The 21,309-nt window shown below is 35.8% G+C and overlaps 2 protein-coding genes and 1 long non-coding RNA gene across 3 annotated transcripts; 1 reads left to right on the top strand and 2 right to left on the bottom strand.

Annotated features, from left to right (window-relative positions):
- Positions 1-232: 232 nt before the first annotated feature.
- LOC131428908 (uncharacterized) lies at positions 233-985 on the bottom strand. The gene has a single exon (XM_058592968.1). The coding sequence runs from the start codon at positions 983-985 to the stop codon at positions 233-235; it is 753 nt and encodes a 250-aa protein (XP_058448951.1).
- A 6,798-nt stretch (positions 986-7,783) lies between these two features.
- Positions 7,784-8,595, top strand: LOC131432392 (uncharacterized). Its single transcript, XR_009229853.1, has 3 exons — positions 7,784-7,926; positions 7,991-8,184; positions 8,237-8,595. It is a non-coding gene; the product is annotated as an uncharacterized LOC131432392 (long non-coding RNA).
- A 1,331-nt stretch (positions 8,596-9,926) lies between these two features.
- On the bottom strand, positions 9,927-11,282 carry LOC131432963 (uncharacterized). Its single transcript, XM_058599619.1, has 2 exons — positions 11,035-11,282; positions 9,927-10,974 (listed from the first exon to the last, which is right to left on the bottom strand). The coding sequence occupies exons 1-2, from the start codon at positions 11,060-11,062 to the stop codon at positions 10,439-10,441; spliced, it is 564 nt and encodes a 187-aa protein (XP_058455602.1). The 5' UTR covers positions 11,063-11,282; the 3' UTR covers positions 9,927-10,438.
- Positions 11,283-21,309: the final 10,027 nt, after the last annotated feature.

Raw genomic sequence — 21,309 nt, 5'->3', positions numbered from 1 at the left:
CCAAGATCCGTAGTAATGAGCTTAGTCGAATATGTTTTGATTTCCGACCCGTTGGCTGCGTGTAGTGAAAACGGAATCGGCGTTGATTGCTTGTCTCGTTTTGAAGCAAGGACGATTGAGACGTCGGAGCCGGTGTCAATGAGATAGCGAATACCACTCGTCCTGTCATACAATTTCAGTCGTCGGCTTGAAAAAACGGTGCCCACCTCGGCCGACTCGGGTGGGTAAACACTTAGTTTTTTGGTTGGTTATAATTGCACGGCTGCTTGCATCGTTCTGCATGTTTTCCGTACTTCCGATGGTACCAGCATACCTCTGATTCGCTTCTGGAGCGTGACGACGATCGACCACGACGACGATCGATATCCTGAGTCAGGCCAGGCTTGAATCGACGAAGTTCTGTGCTGAGCACCTCCAGTTGTTCCTTAATTTTTTGCATCTCTTCATTTGCCTCGGATTTAATAGATACGGCAGCTGTTTGCGGGGCTTCGGCCATTTTATCGGCCATTTCCGCTAGCTTGGCTAACGTTCCATCGTTGATGGTCAATACGGGTCGAATGTGGGCTGGCATCCGTTGCAGAAACAGCATTTTGAGGAGATCGTCGCTGACATTTAGTCCGTTTGCGAGTTCCTGCATCTTAGACAAAAGATGTGTAGGGCGCATGTCACCGAGATCGGACGATCCCAGTAACCGTTCAAACCGGGCTTGTGGAGAGAGAGCAAACCGTGCGATAAGCCTATCTTTGATGGCTTTGTATTTCTCCTGTAGTGGTGGATTTGCAACCAACTCGGCTATGTGACAGATTACCGAATGGTCCACTTTTGCGATGATGTGGTAAAATTTAGTTTCATCCTTCGTGACGTTGCCTAAGACAAACTGCGCTTCCGCCTGTGCGAACCACATTTCTGGATCCGTCTTCCAGAATTCCGGAAGTTTTACTGAAACCGCGGCAGTGCGAGGAGTGTCGTTTTCCTCTTCTGACATGGTTGAACAATAAAGATTGGGTGCCGGAACGCGCCGATTGAAACGGAGGTGAGGTTAAGTTGCCGGATCGGGCCGAAGAAAACCGGAATCGAAATATCGCGAAAATGGGCACTCGTACGATACTTGCAAAATCACGTCGGGGTCACCAACTGTGGTGGACGGAAGCGAACACGAAATAAAAAACGAACCGTTCACGGGAGTTCAAACTGATTTTATATATTTCTTAGTTTGTCAGGAAAGCGTCCTTCTTTCCGCTCGAGGTTAATATAACTGTGGTGCGTTGTTCTCTCTGTGAGTGATTGTGTAACTGTCTCCGATAGACTCTCATTCTCTCTGTAGGTGCGCACACAACTCAAAGAGCGCAGGATAGGGATGATCATGAACTGCACCCCATACCTTTTTTAAAATCCAGTTGTTTTGCCTGGGACAGAAGGTTATAATATTTCCCATATTTTTCGTATGCTTTATTCAGATTTTCCCTAACTTTTTCAAATAATCCCTTCAACTCTTTGCTCATTTTATTTGGCTCATATTCTACGTCCTCTGTCATTTCTCTTATTCTTGCATATTCTTCTCCTGAACTGATATAGTTTCTTCCATAATTAATAAAATATGGTGTAAATTCCGTTGATTCATGTACTGCTGTCCTAATCGCCATTGCAATCTTTTGTAAATTCTCATCCCATTCGTTTTGTTCTTTACCTTTCAGGTACGTTCGAATTGCTGCGACGATAACCCGATTCACACGTTCCGTCGGATTATTTGCTGGGTGATAACTGGCGTTCTTCCAATGGTTCACCTTGTATTTTTTTAATAACTCATTGAACATGGCCGACTTGAATTGTGGTCCATTGTCGGATATCAATATTTCGGGTACTCCGAACAGCAAAAAGATCATCGACTCTAAGAACATTACCACTGCTGCTGTTTTTGCGTCTCTCATCGGCTGTATGATGACGAACTTTGAAAAATGATCCGTCACGACGAACAACATAGTATTTCCTCGTTTCGATCTTGGGAAAGGGCCCATAAAGTCGATTGATACTACTTGCCAAGGCATCGCTGCTAATTTCTGGCGGCCTATAGGGGGGATTCGTGATGAATTTGGATTCTTCGTCGTTTTACATGTATCACACCTACAGAATCTTTTTACATCGACGGACATTCCAGGCCAGTAGTACCGTTCCTGTATGCGTTTAAGGGTTTTATAGAAGCCGAAATGTGCCACGTCATGCTCGGCTTCCATGATTTTACTTCGCTCAGCTTTGGGTGGAATATACTTCCACTCGAATCGTGGATCGGCGGCGTTGACACTTGGAATGAGTTTGTACACATTGCCTCGAATTACTCTATGGTCTGGATACTTGCTGCTGTTTAAAGCTATGTTTTTTTTAGTTTTTCCAGATCTAAGTCGACCGTAAGTACTTCTGCCTCCATTGGTGCTCTAGATAACGCATCTGCTATAATATTTAATTTCCCCTTCCTGTATTCCAGGATTATATTATGTTGCTGCAATTTTAATGCCCATCGAACCAATCTGGCTGAATTGCCTTCAACGCTTACCTGGTTAAGCCATTTCAATGACTGCGCGTCTGTTATCACGCGGAATTGAGTTCCCTCTACAAAGTGGCGAAATCTTTCAATGGCCAATATTACTGCTAAGCATTCACGTTCCGTAGCTGAATATTTCTGCTGTGTTGGTGAAAACTTTTTCGAGAAATATGCAATTGGTCGCCGTACATTGTCTTGGTATTGGACTAACACTGCTCCTGCTGCTACGAGTGACGCATCGGATTCAATTATAAATTGCTGATTAAAATCCGGATTCGCCAACACTGAGGTGACGTGAGTATGCTTTTGATGTTGTTGAATGCGTCTTCCGCCTCTTCTGTCCAAATTAACTTAGATTTTGTTTTTTTAATAAGTCCGTAATTGGGGCTAGTACTGCGCTGTAATTTGGGATGAATTGCTTGTAGAAGCCTACCATTCCCATAATCCTTCTGACCTCTTTCAACGTTTTCGGTGATGGGTAGCTAAGAATAGGTTCCAATTTCTTGCTGTCGATTGAAATTCCTTGCTCTGATAAAATGTACCCTAAATATGAAATTTTTTTTGACAAAATCGAGAGTTTTCGATACTAATGCTTAAGTTTGCCTCCCTTAATCTTTCTGCTACTGTGCGAAGTAATTTCATATGTTCCTCGAATGTTTTGGAAGTGATGACAATATCATCCAAATATACAAAAACCTGTGGTTCCATATCATAGCCCAACACTTTATTCATTAATTTTGTTTGGGTGATAGGGGCGCCTGTTAAACCAAACGGCATTACCTTGAATCGATACAAGTATTTCCCTGCTCTAAATGACGTGTAATTCCTGCTTTCCTGTGCTAACGGGATTTGCCAGTACGCTTTTGAAAGCCAATGATCGAGAAATATTTTGCTTTTTCAATCCTACTCAAAATGCTATGCATATCCGGAAACGGGTATGCTTCTTTTTTGTAACTTTGTTTACTTTTCGACAGTCCAAGCACAATCGCCATTCGCCAGACGATTTTTTTACCGGTAGCAATGGGTTACACCAATCTGATTCCGATTCTTCAATTACATCTAGTTCTTTCATCCTTTCGATCTCTTTTTCCATTTTGTTTTGTATTGCTGGTGAGCATCTGTATCTCGGAGCTTTTTTTGGTTTTTGACCCTCCAATATCTCAATTCTATGTTCCAGAATATTTGTTCTTCCCAATCTCCCATCACCTTTCAGTATTTCTATCACCTTTATTAATTCTTTTCTTTGTACATCAGTTAGATTGTGTTCTGTCTCCACAATAAAATCTTTCGGGCTTTTCGGTACTTCCAATGATGGTAACTCAAGGCTCAAATCTTCTTCCGTTTTTGTTGGACTGATTTCTTCCACTACCGGTTCAACAATTAAGTTTATCTCTACCGATTGTTCCGCAAAATAATTTTCAACGAAATTTATTTGGTTTTTTTCTTCCTTCTTACCATTTACCTCTACTCTACTCCATCTTTGATTGCGGGTTTTATTTTGAATGCCTTCCAAAAATCACTTCCAAGAATTAGTTTTTTTGCAATGTTTGGTACGTATAAGGCTTGAATAACTCTAGTTATTCCTCGGAATTTTACTGGTATATAAACGGAACTTAAGCAGTTGTGTGCTGTTCCATCTGCTGTACGAATTCGCAGGTTCGTGGCCTTGGTATCAAAGTTGTGTTTTTCTAACCGTCCGGGGTCACTTATTATACTTGCGGCTGCCCCGGAATCTAATAATCCTCCACTCGTTTTACAAACTCTTCCACCGACATGCCTTTTGGGTCACCGCTGAACCTGATCGGCCATTTGTTAATGGGTATTCTAATATTTCTATTTTCTAGTCTATTTCTCTGTCCAAGCCAATCATCCCCGACATCGCTTTCCGAATCTAGCCTTTGTTGTTCATCAACTCCTCTTCTACCGTCTAGTCTAACTTGGGCTGCTCTGCTAGTTCGATTAGACCTTTCCGGAGACCTTTGCGGTATGTCAGCTTCTTGTTGAGAACTTTCTAATAATCTATGGTAATTGTGCTGCAAGTGGTTCGTTATTGACATTCTACTAGTACCTTTCTCCTGTCTGTTTCCATCTCTTACCCTTTGATCACTTTGCCGAACTTGTTGTACGCTGCTTAAAATTCGCTGCATCATATTTTCCATTTTTGTTGCTAAAATATTTTCTACGATGTTCGTAATTTCAACTTCCAATTTACTTCTATCGCTTATTGGAGTTTCCGGGCTTACTGGCGTCGGAGCTTGCACACCTTGTTCTTCTGCATAATTATTTGCTATTTCCGTTTGTTGACGGGTATCTGAAACTGATGGTCGGCGACTTTCAATCTGTTGAGTTTGACTTGGTGTTGCATTTCTTAAGGTCTGCAACAGCTTATTCAAAACTCCGATTTCCGACGATCTCGAGACGTGTGATGGTGGAGGAAATTCCAGTGCCGGGTCTCTACTTATTCCCGGTAAGGCATCTTGAATTGAAGTTCTACCTGTTGCTGACATTCTCATTCTAGTTATTCTTTCTTCTGGGCTGGTGAAAATGTCGAGTAACGTATCTATTTCATCCATTAATTCTTCCTTAACTTTTACTTGATAATTATCAAGCGCGTTCGAACGCATTACTCGCAGTCGAACATGTCTCAATCTGGATATCAGGTTTGGCTTGGGTCCTTGCCGTTCAAGTTCTTGCCTAATAGTTATTAATTTCACTTGAATTACCGTCACCTCATCAATAATCGACTTGGTTGTCCTGAGAATTTTAGGACTGTTAATTTCTTCTAATTGTACTTTTCGCAAAGCTTGCCTACGCTCTTCCATTGTGGCGTACGTTAAATCGAGACAGCGAACTCTTAACTCATATTCTACTTCGTCTGGGAGCAAATCATTAGGGTTAATGTATGAACCTAGACCCACTTGATTCGATGGAAACGCCATCCTGCTTCTACTCAATTCAAAATTAATTAGTTTGTACCGTGTAAGGAAAATAAATATACACAGCAAATAAAATTGTAATTACCAGTCTCGTAATACACTGCGACGTTCAAACAAAATCGACGTAATTTAATTGACGATGTGAAATCACAGATTTTTGGTTATATATTTAAAGCCATAGCGTAATATTATGCATAAAAGATGTACTCAAATAAAAACGCCGAAAGAGCAAAATTTTACACATTGTTCCGTGTAATATCACAGCGAAAAGAATGCACATAAACCGTGTTGAAAATTTACCAGAATATTACATAGATGTTTTGTGATATATTATCGATACAGTGTACATATACACAAAAGTGTGTAATATTCACACAAAAGTGACGCAGAGCTCTTATGTGTGCATTGTTTTTCATTTCATGGCGTCAGTTATGTGAATTTGTTTATCTGCGTGCTCTTGTGCAAATCGGTACCAACATGTGAAAAGGGCATAAGTCAAAATGTCACGTTTCGAGAAATTTGAAGTTGAATTGCACAGGCATTCATTTAAATGCTATTTAATATAGATGATTTAATTTCACGAACAAATCGACTAAACTGCTGTTAAACTTCACTAGGCACATATCAATATATGCGAAACGTACATATTCCTATGTTTCACCATGAAATTATAAAGATTTCGCGATACGCCCGTTTGAGTTTGATTTACACGATAAGACCTGTACCAAAGTCCTTTTTTGAATGACAGTTTCCGATGTGCCCTAAACAAATGACTTTATTGTAGAGATGGGAAATATCGAATAAAATCTGTTATCGATAATATCGATATATCTCAATTCAATATCGATAAATATCGATATTTGTCACCAGTTAAATGAAAATTTATTAAAACAAGAAAGTATATTTGATTGCAAAAATTAATTTTAGGTTCACAGCCGAACAAATTCAAATTTTCAAAAAATGAAATATCCCTGGGCTGAAACAAGCCGTGTTTCCCGCTGTGGAATTGACTCTTTCAGCGTCTTTTTTTTTGCTAGAATTATCAAAAGACGCTGTGCAATAAATTTCTGTGTAATTTTCCCAATAAGAGAAAATATCTGTTTTCTCTGGTGCTTGCTCAACACTTAGCATACACGCTGCCAACAAAATACTTAACATTAAGTACTGTTCGCCCTTTACAAGAGTTGCGTGCAGGAAGTCAATTTTAGCAGACCCTGTCAGCTTGGAGCGAAATTAGTCTTCAGTCCAGTAACGCCATCGCACGGCATCACATTCAACATATCATGTCATTTGTATGGGCGCGTATTATTCGTGCGCGCCAAACGAATTTGACATTTCTCTCCCCTACTTCTATGCTAAGACAAGACCTGACAACTGGCTTCTTATTCTTCCTTCTGAATCGTCCTTCTCGTCATTTCCGCCCTGTGGAATAAATACCAACGTATCGGCTACAGTGTAGCCATACTTACAGACTTTTTAATAACTTTATGATAAGAAAAAAATATTTACTTAATTTAGATTTTTAGACACGAGTTTTGAATTGAAATAAACATGAAAAATGTTTTGGTGCATTTTTGTATTTTATATTAATGCTTAAAACCAATTAATTGAGCTTTGATGACAAAACACGAAATATCTCATGTTGAACGCAAAATATAGTCCATTGTTGACATATTATCGGATCTTTTGGAAACCGGAAAAAGTCAAGTTTGGATAGAAATACTTAGTGCAACCACAGTGTGGAACACAACAGTTCATTCTTCCCGTAAAACTAAACAAACTTTCGAGTTTACACTAATTTAACAAATCTTTTTTGATTACACTTTAATTCACTAAAAAGAAAAACGGCTTGATGCTGATTTTAATTGCACAGTGCTGTTACTATATATTTTAATAAACTCGTTTCTGATTTTCTTCACATTTGGCATCATTGCTTGCGTACCCTGCAAAATATTTTTCTTTTCATAATGTGCGGGTAGCAACATCAAAATCAGCCAATCAGAAACTGGTCCATTTTGGAACAAAAGCAGCCCCCCAGTTGTCAGGCCTTGTCTTAGCTTCTATGTATGAGATTCAATGCGAACTCGCCTGAGGGTGCCATGCTCGCTAAGAACGATGTTGCCAATTATTTTTTGACAAAGCCTAAATATCTAATATTAGATAAAAACTACACGAGCGAAGTAATAATAAGAAATTATAATTTTACTTAACTCCATGGTTGCAATATAGAATATCGATATTTTTCGTCAATGCTCTGAATTATCGATGTCGTCGATATCGTGGCAATATCGATATTATCGATAAATATCGATAAGTTTCCCATCTCTACTTTATTGATAAATATGTTTGCGTTATGCCCTAGGTATGAATATAATGATTAAATTGATTGGAAAAAAATAGATAAGAGCGAAGCAATGTAAAAAGTTTTGTCAACATGATTACACATTATTGAAGGTAATTTCTCTCCATAATAATTATAGTTCACAATTGAAAAAAGTGCATTTATTGATATTAACAGTTGATACTAAGAACAAAAGAGACATGCTGTTGTTGTTGATACATTGTAAAGAGCACCGGATGGAACAGTATGCAATCACTATTCGAGATCATCAGCTTCACCATCGTCGCTTGGAGGATCTAAATCCGCATCGAAATGATCCAGCTCCTGGTTCTTCTTCTGTCTTCCACGCTTTGGAGCAACTAAATTTTTAAGTAATGTTGCATAGTATTGTTTGTTTTGTATATATGGCATAAGATTTTTCAGGTCAACCAGCTTTTCATGTGACAGAGCCTCTTCTGGTTCATTCGCAATAGGATTGAGTACCGGCAAAGAAAGACTTTTATTCCGAAAAATGTTCGTATCGCCCATTACAAAAACGTCATAGTCATCGACTTGCACGTTCGTTTTGTAGTACACATGTCCTGGAGAAGTACTACGATACTCAAACAGGAAGATGTCTTTGAACTTCAATGGTTTGCCGTTCATGTTTTGTTTTGGCCGATGATAACGTTGGTAAAGGGATTTTAGTCCCAGGAATTGCGACTGCTCGAGTTCGACAACTTCGAAGGGAACTTTTCGCTTAATTTGTGAAATAAATACGGCCCAATCTCTTGGCGTTTCTATGTTCATCGTATTTCTTTTTTTAGCTCTTTCTATTGCTGCATGGACAGAATCGACTTCCATATGGGAGTGGCCAGATACCATGAATTTATGACGAATGATTATTTCTTTATCTGAGCGGTAGAATTGCTCAACCAGAAACGAGAATGCCATACATACGGCAAAGTTGTGATTCTGACCACTACATCTATCGGAATATAAATTTATTTCTGTTGTAGGGTGGTTTACTCCATTTTGCAATTCGTGTTTGATTTGGTTTTGAATATTATATATCAAGCACGATCCGATTTCTTGTGAGCCTCTTCTGGCAATAGATTCGTTCCAAAGGTAACATGTAGCTTTATTTTTCCCACGATGTGTGCTAAATATAGTGAGGTTGAGAGTATAGAGTTGGCGAGAGTAAAAAGCTTGTCCACACAGTAAGAATGGTGTAGGTAAACATTTTTGCAAGTCGAATGAAATTGTTAGAATAGAATTATCAGTTTTAGCTGCTGCCACATCTGATTTTTTGAACTTGTAAACGAGCATTGCGCATTCTTGGTGAGTTTTTTGCCAATTTTGAATCTCCAATATTTTTGATTCGTTTTCGCGACCTTCAACATTATATTATATTTATCACATTCTCCGCAGGTATCGTTTTTCGGTTTCCGGAAACTAAAATTGAATTTTTTGAAAATCAATCTGTACGTATTGTAGTGGACGGGCTCTATTTGATCAGTGACGCATTTCGCTTTGAACATATCATACATTTTCGCAACATTGAGATCGCTCGACAAGTACAGCTTAGAGGATTTTTCTCTGCTGTAATGCGACGTGTATGCCGGAAAAGACATAATGTGGGATTCTATATACTGGAGAGTATCTTCGCTAACCGGATTCTTATTGCAATTATTTAATCGTTTATCATCACTGGAAACTCCATCTCCTTCAATCTTTTTCGTAGCTAGAACTCGTACTTTTTTCTCTTCAATATCAAACGTCGCCAAGAACATTTTTTTACACACGTGGACTCGTCCACCGTATCCAGGTAGGTAATACTTGTGCGAATAGCCTCTCCTTGAGTTAATTACCTAAAAGAGAAATATTTACTAATGGCTTTCGTTATTCTATTTTTACATTTACGCGATGATACGCCACAGACGATATTTAGATGTGGTTACTAAGAAACTGGTTTTGTGCAGAAGATGTTAGCTTCAGAAGATTCGTTAGTAACTTTTTACGTAAATTTTCATCATACTTCAAATTATACTGACGTGGACAGCTACAAGGAGCTCGAGTTTCTCTTGCTGGGACGTGTTCTCCATTAATTCGAGTGTACGATAGCCCCTTTTCCTTTAATGCTTTTCTTTCCGCAAATTCACAGCATCTCGTGCGACGTTTCAATTCTTCACTTTTTCCCAGTTCTTCAAAAACTATATCGTCTTCGACTATAGGAACACAGGTGTCTATAGTGAATCATCAGAAATATTATTGTAAAATATTAGATTTTATAGGAAAAATTACCAGAATGGTCTTTCGAAGGTCCCGGTACAACTGAAGCATTATCTAGGATTTCTATCTTTCGCTTTCTTCGAGACATTACTAAATTAATAATTTCCCATTAAAATTTTTATTTTTATTGAAATGATTGCATAGTTTTTTACCGTGAGGAATGTCATCATCAGAATCGCCATCCTCATCTTGATCTCCAATTAATGCGTGGTTATGATACGGTTCAAAATACTCATAAATGGAAAAGTCATTCATGAGAGTAGCGTCTCCTGTATCTACCTCTTGTTTGTCTTGTTCCTCATTCTCAAGGGGTAGCAATTCAAAATCTGTTCCATAATGATCATTTTATCACTATTATGTTACTTGCATTTTTATTGAATACTCATTCATCATATTACCTCTGTGCAGCACTATTTTGCCTTGGTTGTCCTGCGTTAATTTCTGCTGTAGTTCTTTGGAGTTGATAAGCTTTTCTTTGAGTACAAGGTTTATAGGCCCGTTATTTATTGAAATAGTTGTATCTGTGTTGAATTTGGCAGAATCGTGTATTACCAAATCAAGAACAGCGCATGATTCCAAGTTTGAATCACCGTGATTGAATGATAAATCCAACGGTTCATTTACAACCATTGAATTCGATAGATTTAATGGAACAGTGGACGGATTGTCAAATACTTTTGGAGTAGAAGCACGTATGTTGTTGAAAGAAAAATTGAAGGTACTCGTTAAATTTGAACAGTTTACGTTTTCGTGTTCAATCCACGGAACTTCTTCGTAACGAATTACTGTTGGCGTCGGTATTAAACTGTGAAACACTGTGTTATCACTTGCACTTTTTGAACCGCACTCACTAACAATTTCTTCTCGTTCTTCGAGGTGCTGAGCTGCATCTGAAAATTTAAACTTAGAACACCAAAGAGATCAAAATTAATGTAACGCTTATTACGAACCTAATAACAGATCAATGGCGAAATCCATGCTCACAGTCAAATTATAAAATATCCTGATCAATTTTTCACTTTTAAATTCAAATATAACTGAGAAGGTTAGGAAAAATATAAAACTGTTGATTTTTCGGAAAAAGGGCCTATCAACATAGCCTGCGCTTTTGACGTTACGTCTACTGTTCAATAATGGCCGAACGCAAGTTCGTTGCCTATTTAAATTTATTTTCTTTATGCCCTTTAGAAGTTTCACGATTTTGTGATGTTAGTACAACTTATCTATATATATGACTGATGTACTATATGAGAACATGCATATCGTTCTGAAACAAATAAAAACCGATTTGTTTACATTTTGCTGATATGCCCTTTTCACATGTTAGTACCGAAATATAAATTAGTAAGTAACAGTACAAACATTGTGATTTGTTGATTCGATGCAATACAGCAATTTACAATAGAAAATTTCATTAAACGGGTTGATAAATTTTCAATAATTTTTGTAGCTTTCGTTGGTAGTTTCAAACTAAATCTTTTTCCCGTGATACTAGTGGAATATGCAGTACGACATTATGCCTGGTCTGTACCGGTACTAATTGATGTGTGCAATGGATTAAAAACATTTTCACAAACCCGTATGAACGATTTTCAATGTGCAAAAAACGATGTCGCCTATAATGTGTGCATAAAATCTGGGAAACGAATATTTTGGTAACATGATGACTGATGCAGGGCAACAAAAGTATCAATTTAGACGAAACAGCTAAAATCATAATTTGAATTGAATTACTCCAAATCACATTAGCTTTACGATTGATTGATTTGTAATAGCTATTCTATGTATGTATATATGTGTGTTAAGTTATTAATTTGTCGTGAACACTTAAAAATGATTCTTATCACTATCACATTTAAATGTCAGATAATTGAAATGGACATAGTTCATACTTTAAGCAGGTGGAGATTTATAAAAATCATATTAAAACAAATCGCTGTACTAAAACATCACTTTTCTCACATTAGTTGACATGAAATATAGTACGTCAAAAGTCGAATATTCTAACTTTCGAAATTCTGTTACAGGTCGCGATATGTACTACAAATATCCTGCTTTAGTTTCAAAAACTCTAGAGTTTTTTCAGTTATTTTCACTGAAACTTAAGCCTGATAAAGGCACCAGATCAGTTGCAACAATAGTAGGTAAACAACAACCAGTTCGAACACTTTTAACCAAACTAGCTAAAATTCAATAGATTTTTTCTTTTACTTGTATTCAAACCAAAACTTGCCATTTTTTTTTTTTTTTTTTAATAACTATTTATTGGAATATGAGTTAAAATTAAATTATTAAGATTTAAATTGGGTGTTCAGCCACAAGTGGTGACTTTTCAGCCCTGTTATATATATATATATGATTTGGTTATTACCATGAAGACATCATTTGCTTCCGCAATTCTGAGATTTTTGTGTAGGGAAAATTCTAAACCTACTTGTATTGTGTAATGGGGAAAAGGAACTTATATACTAACTTACTAACTAATACAGAGAGCGAATCGATTCAATTGATGATTGCATCGATTTTTGTCGGAATTTGCTTATAATATTATGTGACATTACATCTAATGGTTCTATATTTGTGAGTCTGTGTAACTCATTTGTACTAAACCAGGGAGGACGCTTCAGAATCATTTTCAGAATTTTATTCTGAATCCTTTGAAGCGTTTTCTTCCTGGTGGAACAACAGCTTGACCAAATTGGTACCGCATAAAGCATGGCTGGTCTGAAAATTTGTTTATAAATTAACAATTTGTTTTTTAGACAGAGCTTAGAATTTCTGTTTATAAGAGGATATAAACATTTAATATATTTATTACACTTTGCCTGGATTCCTTCAATGTGATCCTTGAAAGTGAGTTTTTTGTCATACGTTAAACCTAAGTATTTAGCTTGATCAGACCATGTCAATTCCAAGCCATTCAATTTGAGAATGTGATTATTGTTTGGTTTAAGAAAAGAAGCTCTTGGCTTGTGAGGAAAGATAATTAATTGCGTTTTTGCTGCATTTGGTTTAATTTTCCATTTTGACAGATAATCACTGAAAATATTTAAACTTCTTTGTAGGCGACTGCAGATCACTCTTAGATTTCTACCTGTGGCTAACAGACTTGTGTCGTCACAGAATAGCGATTTCTGACAACCAACGGGTAGATTTGGAAGATCAGAAGTGAAAATATTATACAAGATTGGAGCTACACTCGAACCCTGCGGAACACCGGCTCGTACGGGTAGCAATTCAGATTTACAATTCTGATAGCTAACCTGAAGAGTACGATCAGTTAAATAATTTTGAATCATTTTGATCAAATAAATAGGAAACTGGAAATCAGACATTTTTGCTATTAAACCTTTGTGCCAAACACTGTCGAATGCTTTTTCTATGTCTAGAAGAGCAACTCCAGTGGATAACCCAGAAGATTTATTTGATTTTATCATGTTCGTTACTCTGACAAGTTGATGAGTAGTTGAATGTTCATGACGAAATCCAAACTGCTCTGGTAAAAAAATTGAATTCTCATTTATATGAGTCATCATTCTTAACAAGATAATTTTTTCAAAAAGTTTACTGATAGAAGAAAGTAAGCTAATTGGGCGATAACTTGATGTTTCTGCTGGGTTTTTATCAGGTTTTAGGATAGGAATTACTTTAGCGTTTTTCCATCTTTTTGGGAAGTAAGCTAATGAAAAACACTTGTTGAAAATTTTAACCAGGAGTCTCAAGGCAACATCGGGAAGATTTTTAATAAGAATATTAAAAATTCCATCATTACCAGGAGCCTTCATGTTTTTAAGTTTTCTAATAATTGATTTAATTTCATCAAAATTCGTCTCAATAATGTCATCGTGTGATAACACTTGGGTTGAAATATGATCATATTTCAGTGAGACTTCATTTTCAATAGGACTCACAACGTTCAAATTAAAATTGTGGACACTCTCGAACTGCTGAGCAAGTTTTTGAGCTTTTTCGCCATTTGTAAGAAGTATTTGATTTCCTTCCTTGAGAGCAGGAATAGGTTTCTGAGGTATCTTAAGAACCTTAGAAAGTTTCCAGAAAGGTTTAGAATATGGTTTAATTTGTTCAACTTCTTTAGCGAAATTTTCATTTCGCAAAAGAGTAAATCTATGTTTAATTTCTTTTTGTAAATCCTTAACTATGTTTTTCATAGCAGGATCACGAGAACGTTGATATTGTCGTCGACGAACATTCTTCAACCGAATGAGCAGTTGAAGATTGTCATCGATGATAGGAGAATTTAATTTAGTTTGAGCTTTGGGAACTGAAAGATTTCTAGCTTCGATAATATAATGATTCAAATTATCAATTGCTGTGTCGATATCCGCAGAATTTTCTAAAATAGTTTCATGATCCACATGATTTTCAATGTGAGATCTGTAATCCAACCAATTAGCTCTATGATAGTTGAAAATAGAACTAATTGGATTAATTATAGCTTCGTTGGAAAGTCTGAATGTTACAGGAAGATGATCTGAGTCAAAATCAGCATGAGTAATCGGTTCACTACAAATGTGACTTTGATCTGTTAGAACCAGATCAATTGTAGACGGGTTTTTCACGGAAGAGAAACAAGTAGGATTACTGGGATGAAGAACTGTAAAGTAACCAGCTGAGAGTTGATTATGAAGTATTTTACCATTACTGTTATTTTGCCTACAATTCCACTGGACATGCTTAGCATTTAAGTCCCCTATTACGAAAAATTTCGATCGATATCTTGTAAGTTTTTGCAAATCGCCTTTAAAGAAATTTAATTGTTCGCCGGTGCATTGGAATGGCAAATATGCTCCAGCGATGAAATAAATTCCATGAATGGTTTCAACTTCGATTCCCAAGCTTTCAATAACTTTAGTATTGAAAGAAGGTAAAATTCGATGTTTAATTTGCCGTTGGACAAAAATGGCAACTCCACCACCAATTCCAGTAAACCTGTCAAATCGATGAACCACATAATGTGGATTACTTTTCAATTTTACATTTGGTTTAAGAAAAGTTTCTGTCACAATGGCAATATGAATTTTGTGAACTTTGAGAAAATTATAAAATTCATCTTCACTCGATTTCAAAGATCGAGCATTCCAATTTAAAATATTCAAATAATTATTTAACATCACTGTTAAATTTTAAATTCATTATAATATTATTTGCAAATTTCCATCCGATTTGAAATGCTTCAAAAAGTGATGAAGTCGAATTCATTTGGATGATCATTTGAAAAAGTTGATCTTGTAGGTAGATCATTTTATTTTCAGTTATATCGCCTAAATCGACTTCATTTAAAGAAGGAATATTTGTAGGTAGACTGCCATTAGAAGAAGATGATTTGGCCTTTCTACCTATTAATAAATTGTTTTCGTTAGAAGAAGAACTGCAAGGCGGTCCTGTGTTTTGATTATTTACATTAGAAGAAATAGGAGATAGATTTCTACCTAATATACCAGCATAACTGACATTAGAAGAAGATGATGACGAGGTCGATCTACCTGTCAATAAATTGTTTTCGTTAGAAGACGAATTGGCAGGTGCCTTAGAAGAATTTTCAGGTATGTTCTGTAAATTTAAGGTCGTTGATTTGACTTGTTGTCTAAGCAAACGAGCGTTTAAATTTTTTTCCCTGACAGGACATTTCAAATAATTGGATTTATGATTTCCATTGCAATTTGAACATGAAAATTTATCAGTGGTTTCATTCATTGGACAAACGTCTTTCGAATGCGATTTACCACAATTCAAACACCGTATATCCATATGACAATTTTTGGTTCCATGACCGAAGCCTTGGCAACGACGACATTGCGTTAAGTTTGCAATACGATTATGCCGTTTATAATGTTCCCAATGAATTTTAATGTGGGAAATGAAACGTACTTTTTCTAAAGTTTTCAAATTGTTTACATCACTTCGATTGAAGTGTATTAGGTAAAGTTCATGGGAAATTCCAGAGCGTGGTTTAGAAGTACCATTCGCTCTTTTTTTCATAAGTATTACTTGGGAAGGGGCAAAACCTAGCAATTCTTTTAGTTCATTTTTAATTTCATCAATACTTTGATCATTTGATAATCCTTTCAAGACAGCCTTGAAGGGTCTGTCTGATTTTATATCATATGAATAAAATTTATGAAGTTTTTCGGACAAATACCGAATAAGACGTTCGTAATCTTCCAATCCATCCACCAAGACTCGACATTCTCCTCTTCGTCCGATTTGAAATGAGACTTTTACTTCCGGGAGAAAAGTAGAAAGCTCAGTACGGAATGCTTTGAAGTCGGAAATCATCACCGTCACTGGTGGCATAGATTGATGTTTCTTCCCAGAACGACAAGCGTCCATTTTGGGAATTTTTGAAGAATTTTCTTCTATGTCGCTACAATCGGATTCAGGAAGAATCTCGTAAATATTGTTAGACGGCATAGGATCAACGGAAGGGAAATCCGTCCGTTGTCTTTTATTTTTGCATTCAGATTCTATAAGATCGTGAATGTTATTAGAAAAATGTTGAATAACGGATTGTGATTTATTCCGTATTGAATTATTTTTAGCCTTAGGCTTGTTGCCTTTCCGGTTGGACGCAGGCATTTTTGAAATTAATGAAATTTTAAATTAAATTAACTAGGCTAAATGAGTCTTCGATTAGACTCCTAGCTAGCCTTAAAAAAGGCTGATTAATTTCTTAGTCACTCTAATATCACTCTTTGTATCACTTAGTCACTCTAATATCACTCTTTGTATCACTTAGTTAGTGATTCAGGTAGCCTTGAAAAAGACTGAAGCCTTGAATCAATGAAACTCTAGGTAGCCAGAAAAAAATTCCAGGAGCCAAGAGCTATACGCGTGCGGTGCGAACGACTGTTCAACACCGACTGAAACTTGCCATTTATAATGGGACGTGGGACGTTTTTGTTAACATTATTAAAAAAGTCTTCGTCGGTCGGTCCGACCTTCCTTCAACGCAACGTCAAAAATGTTTAATTCTACTAATTTATATCAGAAGACGAAATCGTTTCAGTATTTTCCGTATTTTTATTTCGTATCAACATGCTATGAATTCTTCTGGATTAAATAGTTCTGAATTACGTATTTTTCATTACGTTGTTCCGCATTCCGTTGTTATTTGTTACGTTGCTCAGCTTTGTGTTTTTTTAGTAATACGTCGATCTTGGATTAAAACGTATACAAGAGTACATCGTTATCGTGTAACGTGAAATGAATGTAATTGTACGCAACATTTCAAACCTAGTTTATGTGCATACTTTCCGATGTGAAATTACAAGATTTTTTTTGCTGTGTACACAGCGGTCATTATTCGAGTATTTATTTTTAATTTATTAATTCAATGCTCTATAATCAGTCGTTCTCCTTCTGGTTGTAAGCATAACTTTCATTTGTTTTATTCTCTATACAAGCATATATATATATATATATATATATATATATATATATATATATATATATATATATATATATATATATATATATATATATATATATATATATATATGTATATATATATATATATATATATATATATATATATATATATATATATATATATATATATATATATATATATATATATATATATATATATATATATATTATTAGATTACTCATTATTTTAATCTTTTATTAAAGAAAAGCTTTGACATTCGAGTTACTTACTGAAACGATTTCGTCTTCTGATATAAATTAGTAGAATTAAACATTTTTGACGTTGCGTTGAAGGAAGGTCGACCGACGAAGACTTTTTTAATAATGTTAACAAAACGTCCCACGTCCCATTATAAATGGCAAGTTTTGGTTTGAATACAAGTAAAAGAAAAAATCTATTGAATTTTAGCTAGTTTGGTTAAAAGTGTTCGAACTGGTTGTTGTTGTTTACCTACTATTGTTGCAACTGATCTGGTGCCTTTATCAGGCTTAAGTTTCAGTGAAAATAACTGAAAAAACTCTAGAGTTTTTGAAACTAAAGCAGGATATTTGTAGTACATATCGCGACCTGTAACAGAATTTCGAAAGTTAGAATATTCGACTTTTGACGTACTATATTTCATGTCAACTAATGTGAGAAAAGTGATGTTTTAGTACAGCGATTTGTTTTAATATGATTTTTATAAATCTCCACCTGCTTAAAGTATGAACTATGTCCATTTCAATTATCTGAAATTTAAATGTGATAGTGATAAGAATCATTTTTAAGTGTTCACGACAAATTAATAACTTAACACACATATATACATACATAGAATAGCTATTACAAATCAATCAATCGTAAAGCTAATGTGATTTGGAGTAATTCAATTCGAATTATGATTTTAGCTGTTTCGTCTAAATTGATACTTTTGTTGCCCTGCATCAGTCATCATGTTACCAAAATATTCGTTTCCCAGATTTTATGCACACATTATAGGCGACATCGTTTTTTGCACATTGAAAATCGTTCATACGGGTTTGTGAAAATGTTTTTAATCCATTGCACACATCAATTAGTACCGGTACAGACCAGGCATAATGTCGTACTGCATATTCCACTAGTATCACGGGAAAAAGATTTAGTTTGAAACTACCAACGAAAGCTACAAAAATTATTGAAAATTTATCAACCCGTTTAATGAAATTTTCTATTGTAAATTGCTGTATTGCATCGAATCAACAAATCACAATGTTTGTACTGTTACTTACTAATTTATATTTCGGTACTAACATGTGAAAAGGGCATATCAGCAAAATGTAAACAAATCGGTTTTTATTTGTTTCAGAACGATATGCATGTTCTCATATAGTACATCAGTCATATATATAGATAAGTTGTACTAACATCACAAAATCGTGAAACTTCTAAAGGGCATAAAGAAAATAAATTTAAATAGGCAACGAACTTGCGTTCGGCCATTATTGAACAGTAGACGTAACGTCAAAAGCGCAGGCTATGTTGATAGGCCCTTTTTCCGAAAAATCAACAGTTTTATATTTTTCCTAACCTTCTCAGTTATATTTGAATTTAAAAGTGAAAAATTGATCGGGATATTTTATAATTTGACTGTGAGCATGGATTTCGCCATTGATCTGTTATTAGGTTCGTAATAAGCGTTACATTAATTTTGAATTTGAAGTTTAAATTTTCAGATGCAGCTCAGCACCTCGAAGAACGAGAAGAAATTGTTAGTGAGTGCGGTTCAAAAAGTGCAAGTGATAACACAGTGTTTCACAGTTTAATACCGACGCCAACAGTAATTCGTTACGAAGAAGTTCCGTGGATTGAACACGAAAACGTAAACTGTTCAAATTTAACGAGTACCTTCAATTTATCTTTCAACAACATACGTGCTTCTACTCCAAAAGTATTTGACAATCCGTCCACTGTTCCATTAAATCTATCGAATTCAATGGTTGTAAATGAACCGTTGGATTTATCATTCAATCACGGTGATTCAAACTTGGAATCATGCGCTGTTCTTGATTTGGTAATACACGATTCTGCCAAATTCAACACAGATACAACTATTTCAATAAATAACGGGCCTATAAACCTTGTACTCAAAGAAAAGCTTATCAACTCCAAAGAACTACAGCAGAAATTAACGCAGGACAACCAAGGCAAAATAGTGCTGCACAGAGGTAATATGATGAATGAGTATTCAATAAAAATGCAAGTAACATAATAGTGATAAAATGATCATTATGGAACAGATTTTGAATTGCTACCCCTTGAGAATGAGGAACAAGACAAACAAGAGGTAGATACAGGAGACGCTACTCTCATGAATGACTTTTCCATTTATGAGTATTTTGAACCGTATCATAACCACGCATTAATTGGAGATCAAGATGAGGATGGCGATTCTGATGATGACATTCCTCACGGTAAAAAACTATGCAATCATTTCAATAAAAATAAAAATTTTAATGGGAAATTATTAATTTAGTAATGTCTCGAAGAAAGCGAAAGATAGAAATCCTAGATAATGCTTCAGTTGTACCGGGACCTTCGAAAGACCATTCTGGTAATTTTTCCTATAAAATCTAATATTTTACAATAATATTTCTGATGATTCACTATAGACACCTGTGTTCCTATAGTCGAAGACGATATAGTTTTTGAAGAACTGGGAAAAAGTGAAGAATTGAAACGTCGCACGAGATGCTGTGAATTTGCGGAAAGAAAAGCATTAAAGGAAAAGGGGCTATCGTACACTCGAATTAATGGAGAACACGTCCCAGCAAGAGAAACTCGAGCTCCTTGTAGCTGTCCACGTCAGTGTAATTTGAAGTATGATGAAAATTTACGTAAAAAGTTACTAACGAATCTTCTGAAGCTAACATCTTCTGCACAAAACCAGTTTCTTAGTAACCACATCTAAATATCGTCTGTGGCGTATCATCGCGTAAATGTAAAAATAGAATAACGAAAGCCATTAGTAAATATTTCTCTTTTAGGTAATTAACTCAAGGAGAGGCTATTCGCACAAGTATTACCTACCTGGATACGGTGGACGAGTCCACGTGTGTAAAAAAATGTTCTTGGCGACGTTTGATATTAAAGAGAAAAAAGTACGAGTTCTAGCTACGAAAAAGATTGAAGGAGATGGAGTTTCCAGTGATGATAAACGATTAAATAATTGCAATAAGAATCCGGTTAGCGAAGATACTCTCCAGTATATAGAATCCCACATTATGTCTTTTCCGGCATACACGTCGCATTACAGCAGAGAAAAATCCTCTAAGCTGTACTTGTCGAGCGATCTCAATGTTGCGAAAATGTATGATATGTTCAAAGCGAAATGCGTCACTGATCAAATAGAGCCCGTCCACTACAATACGTACAGATTGATTTTCAAAAAATTCAATTTTAGTTTCCGGAAACCGAAAAACGATACCTGCGGAGAATGTGATAAATATAATATAATGTTGAAGGTCGCGAAAACGAATCAAAAATATTGGAGATTCAAAATTGGCAAAAAACTCACCAAGAATGCGCAATGCTCGTTTACAAGTTCAAAAAATCAGATGTGGCAGCAGCTAAAACTGATAATTCTATTCTAACAATTTCATTCGACTTGCAAAAATGTTTACCTACACCATTCTTACTGTGTGGACAAGCTTTTTACTCTCGCCAACTCTATACTCTCAACCTCACTATATTTAGCACACATCGTGGGAAAAATAAAGCTACATGTTACCTTTGGAACGAATCTATTGCCAGAAGA

The sequence above is a fragment of the Malaya genurostris genome, chromosome 2 (genome assembly GCF_030247185.1).
Source record: "Malaya genurostris strain Urasoe2022 chromosome 2, Malgen_1.1, whole genome shotgun sequence".
In the NCBI taxonomy this organism is placed as follows: domain Eukaryota; kingdom Metazoa; phylum Arthropoda; class Insecta; order Diptera; family Culicidae; genus Malaya; species Malaya genurostris.
This window is presented reverse-complemented; position numbering and strand designations above follow the sequence as displayed.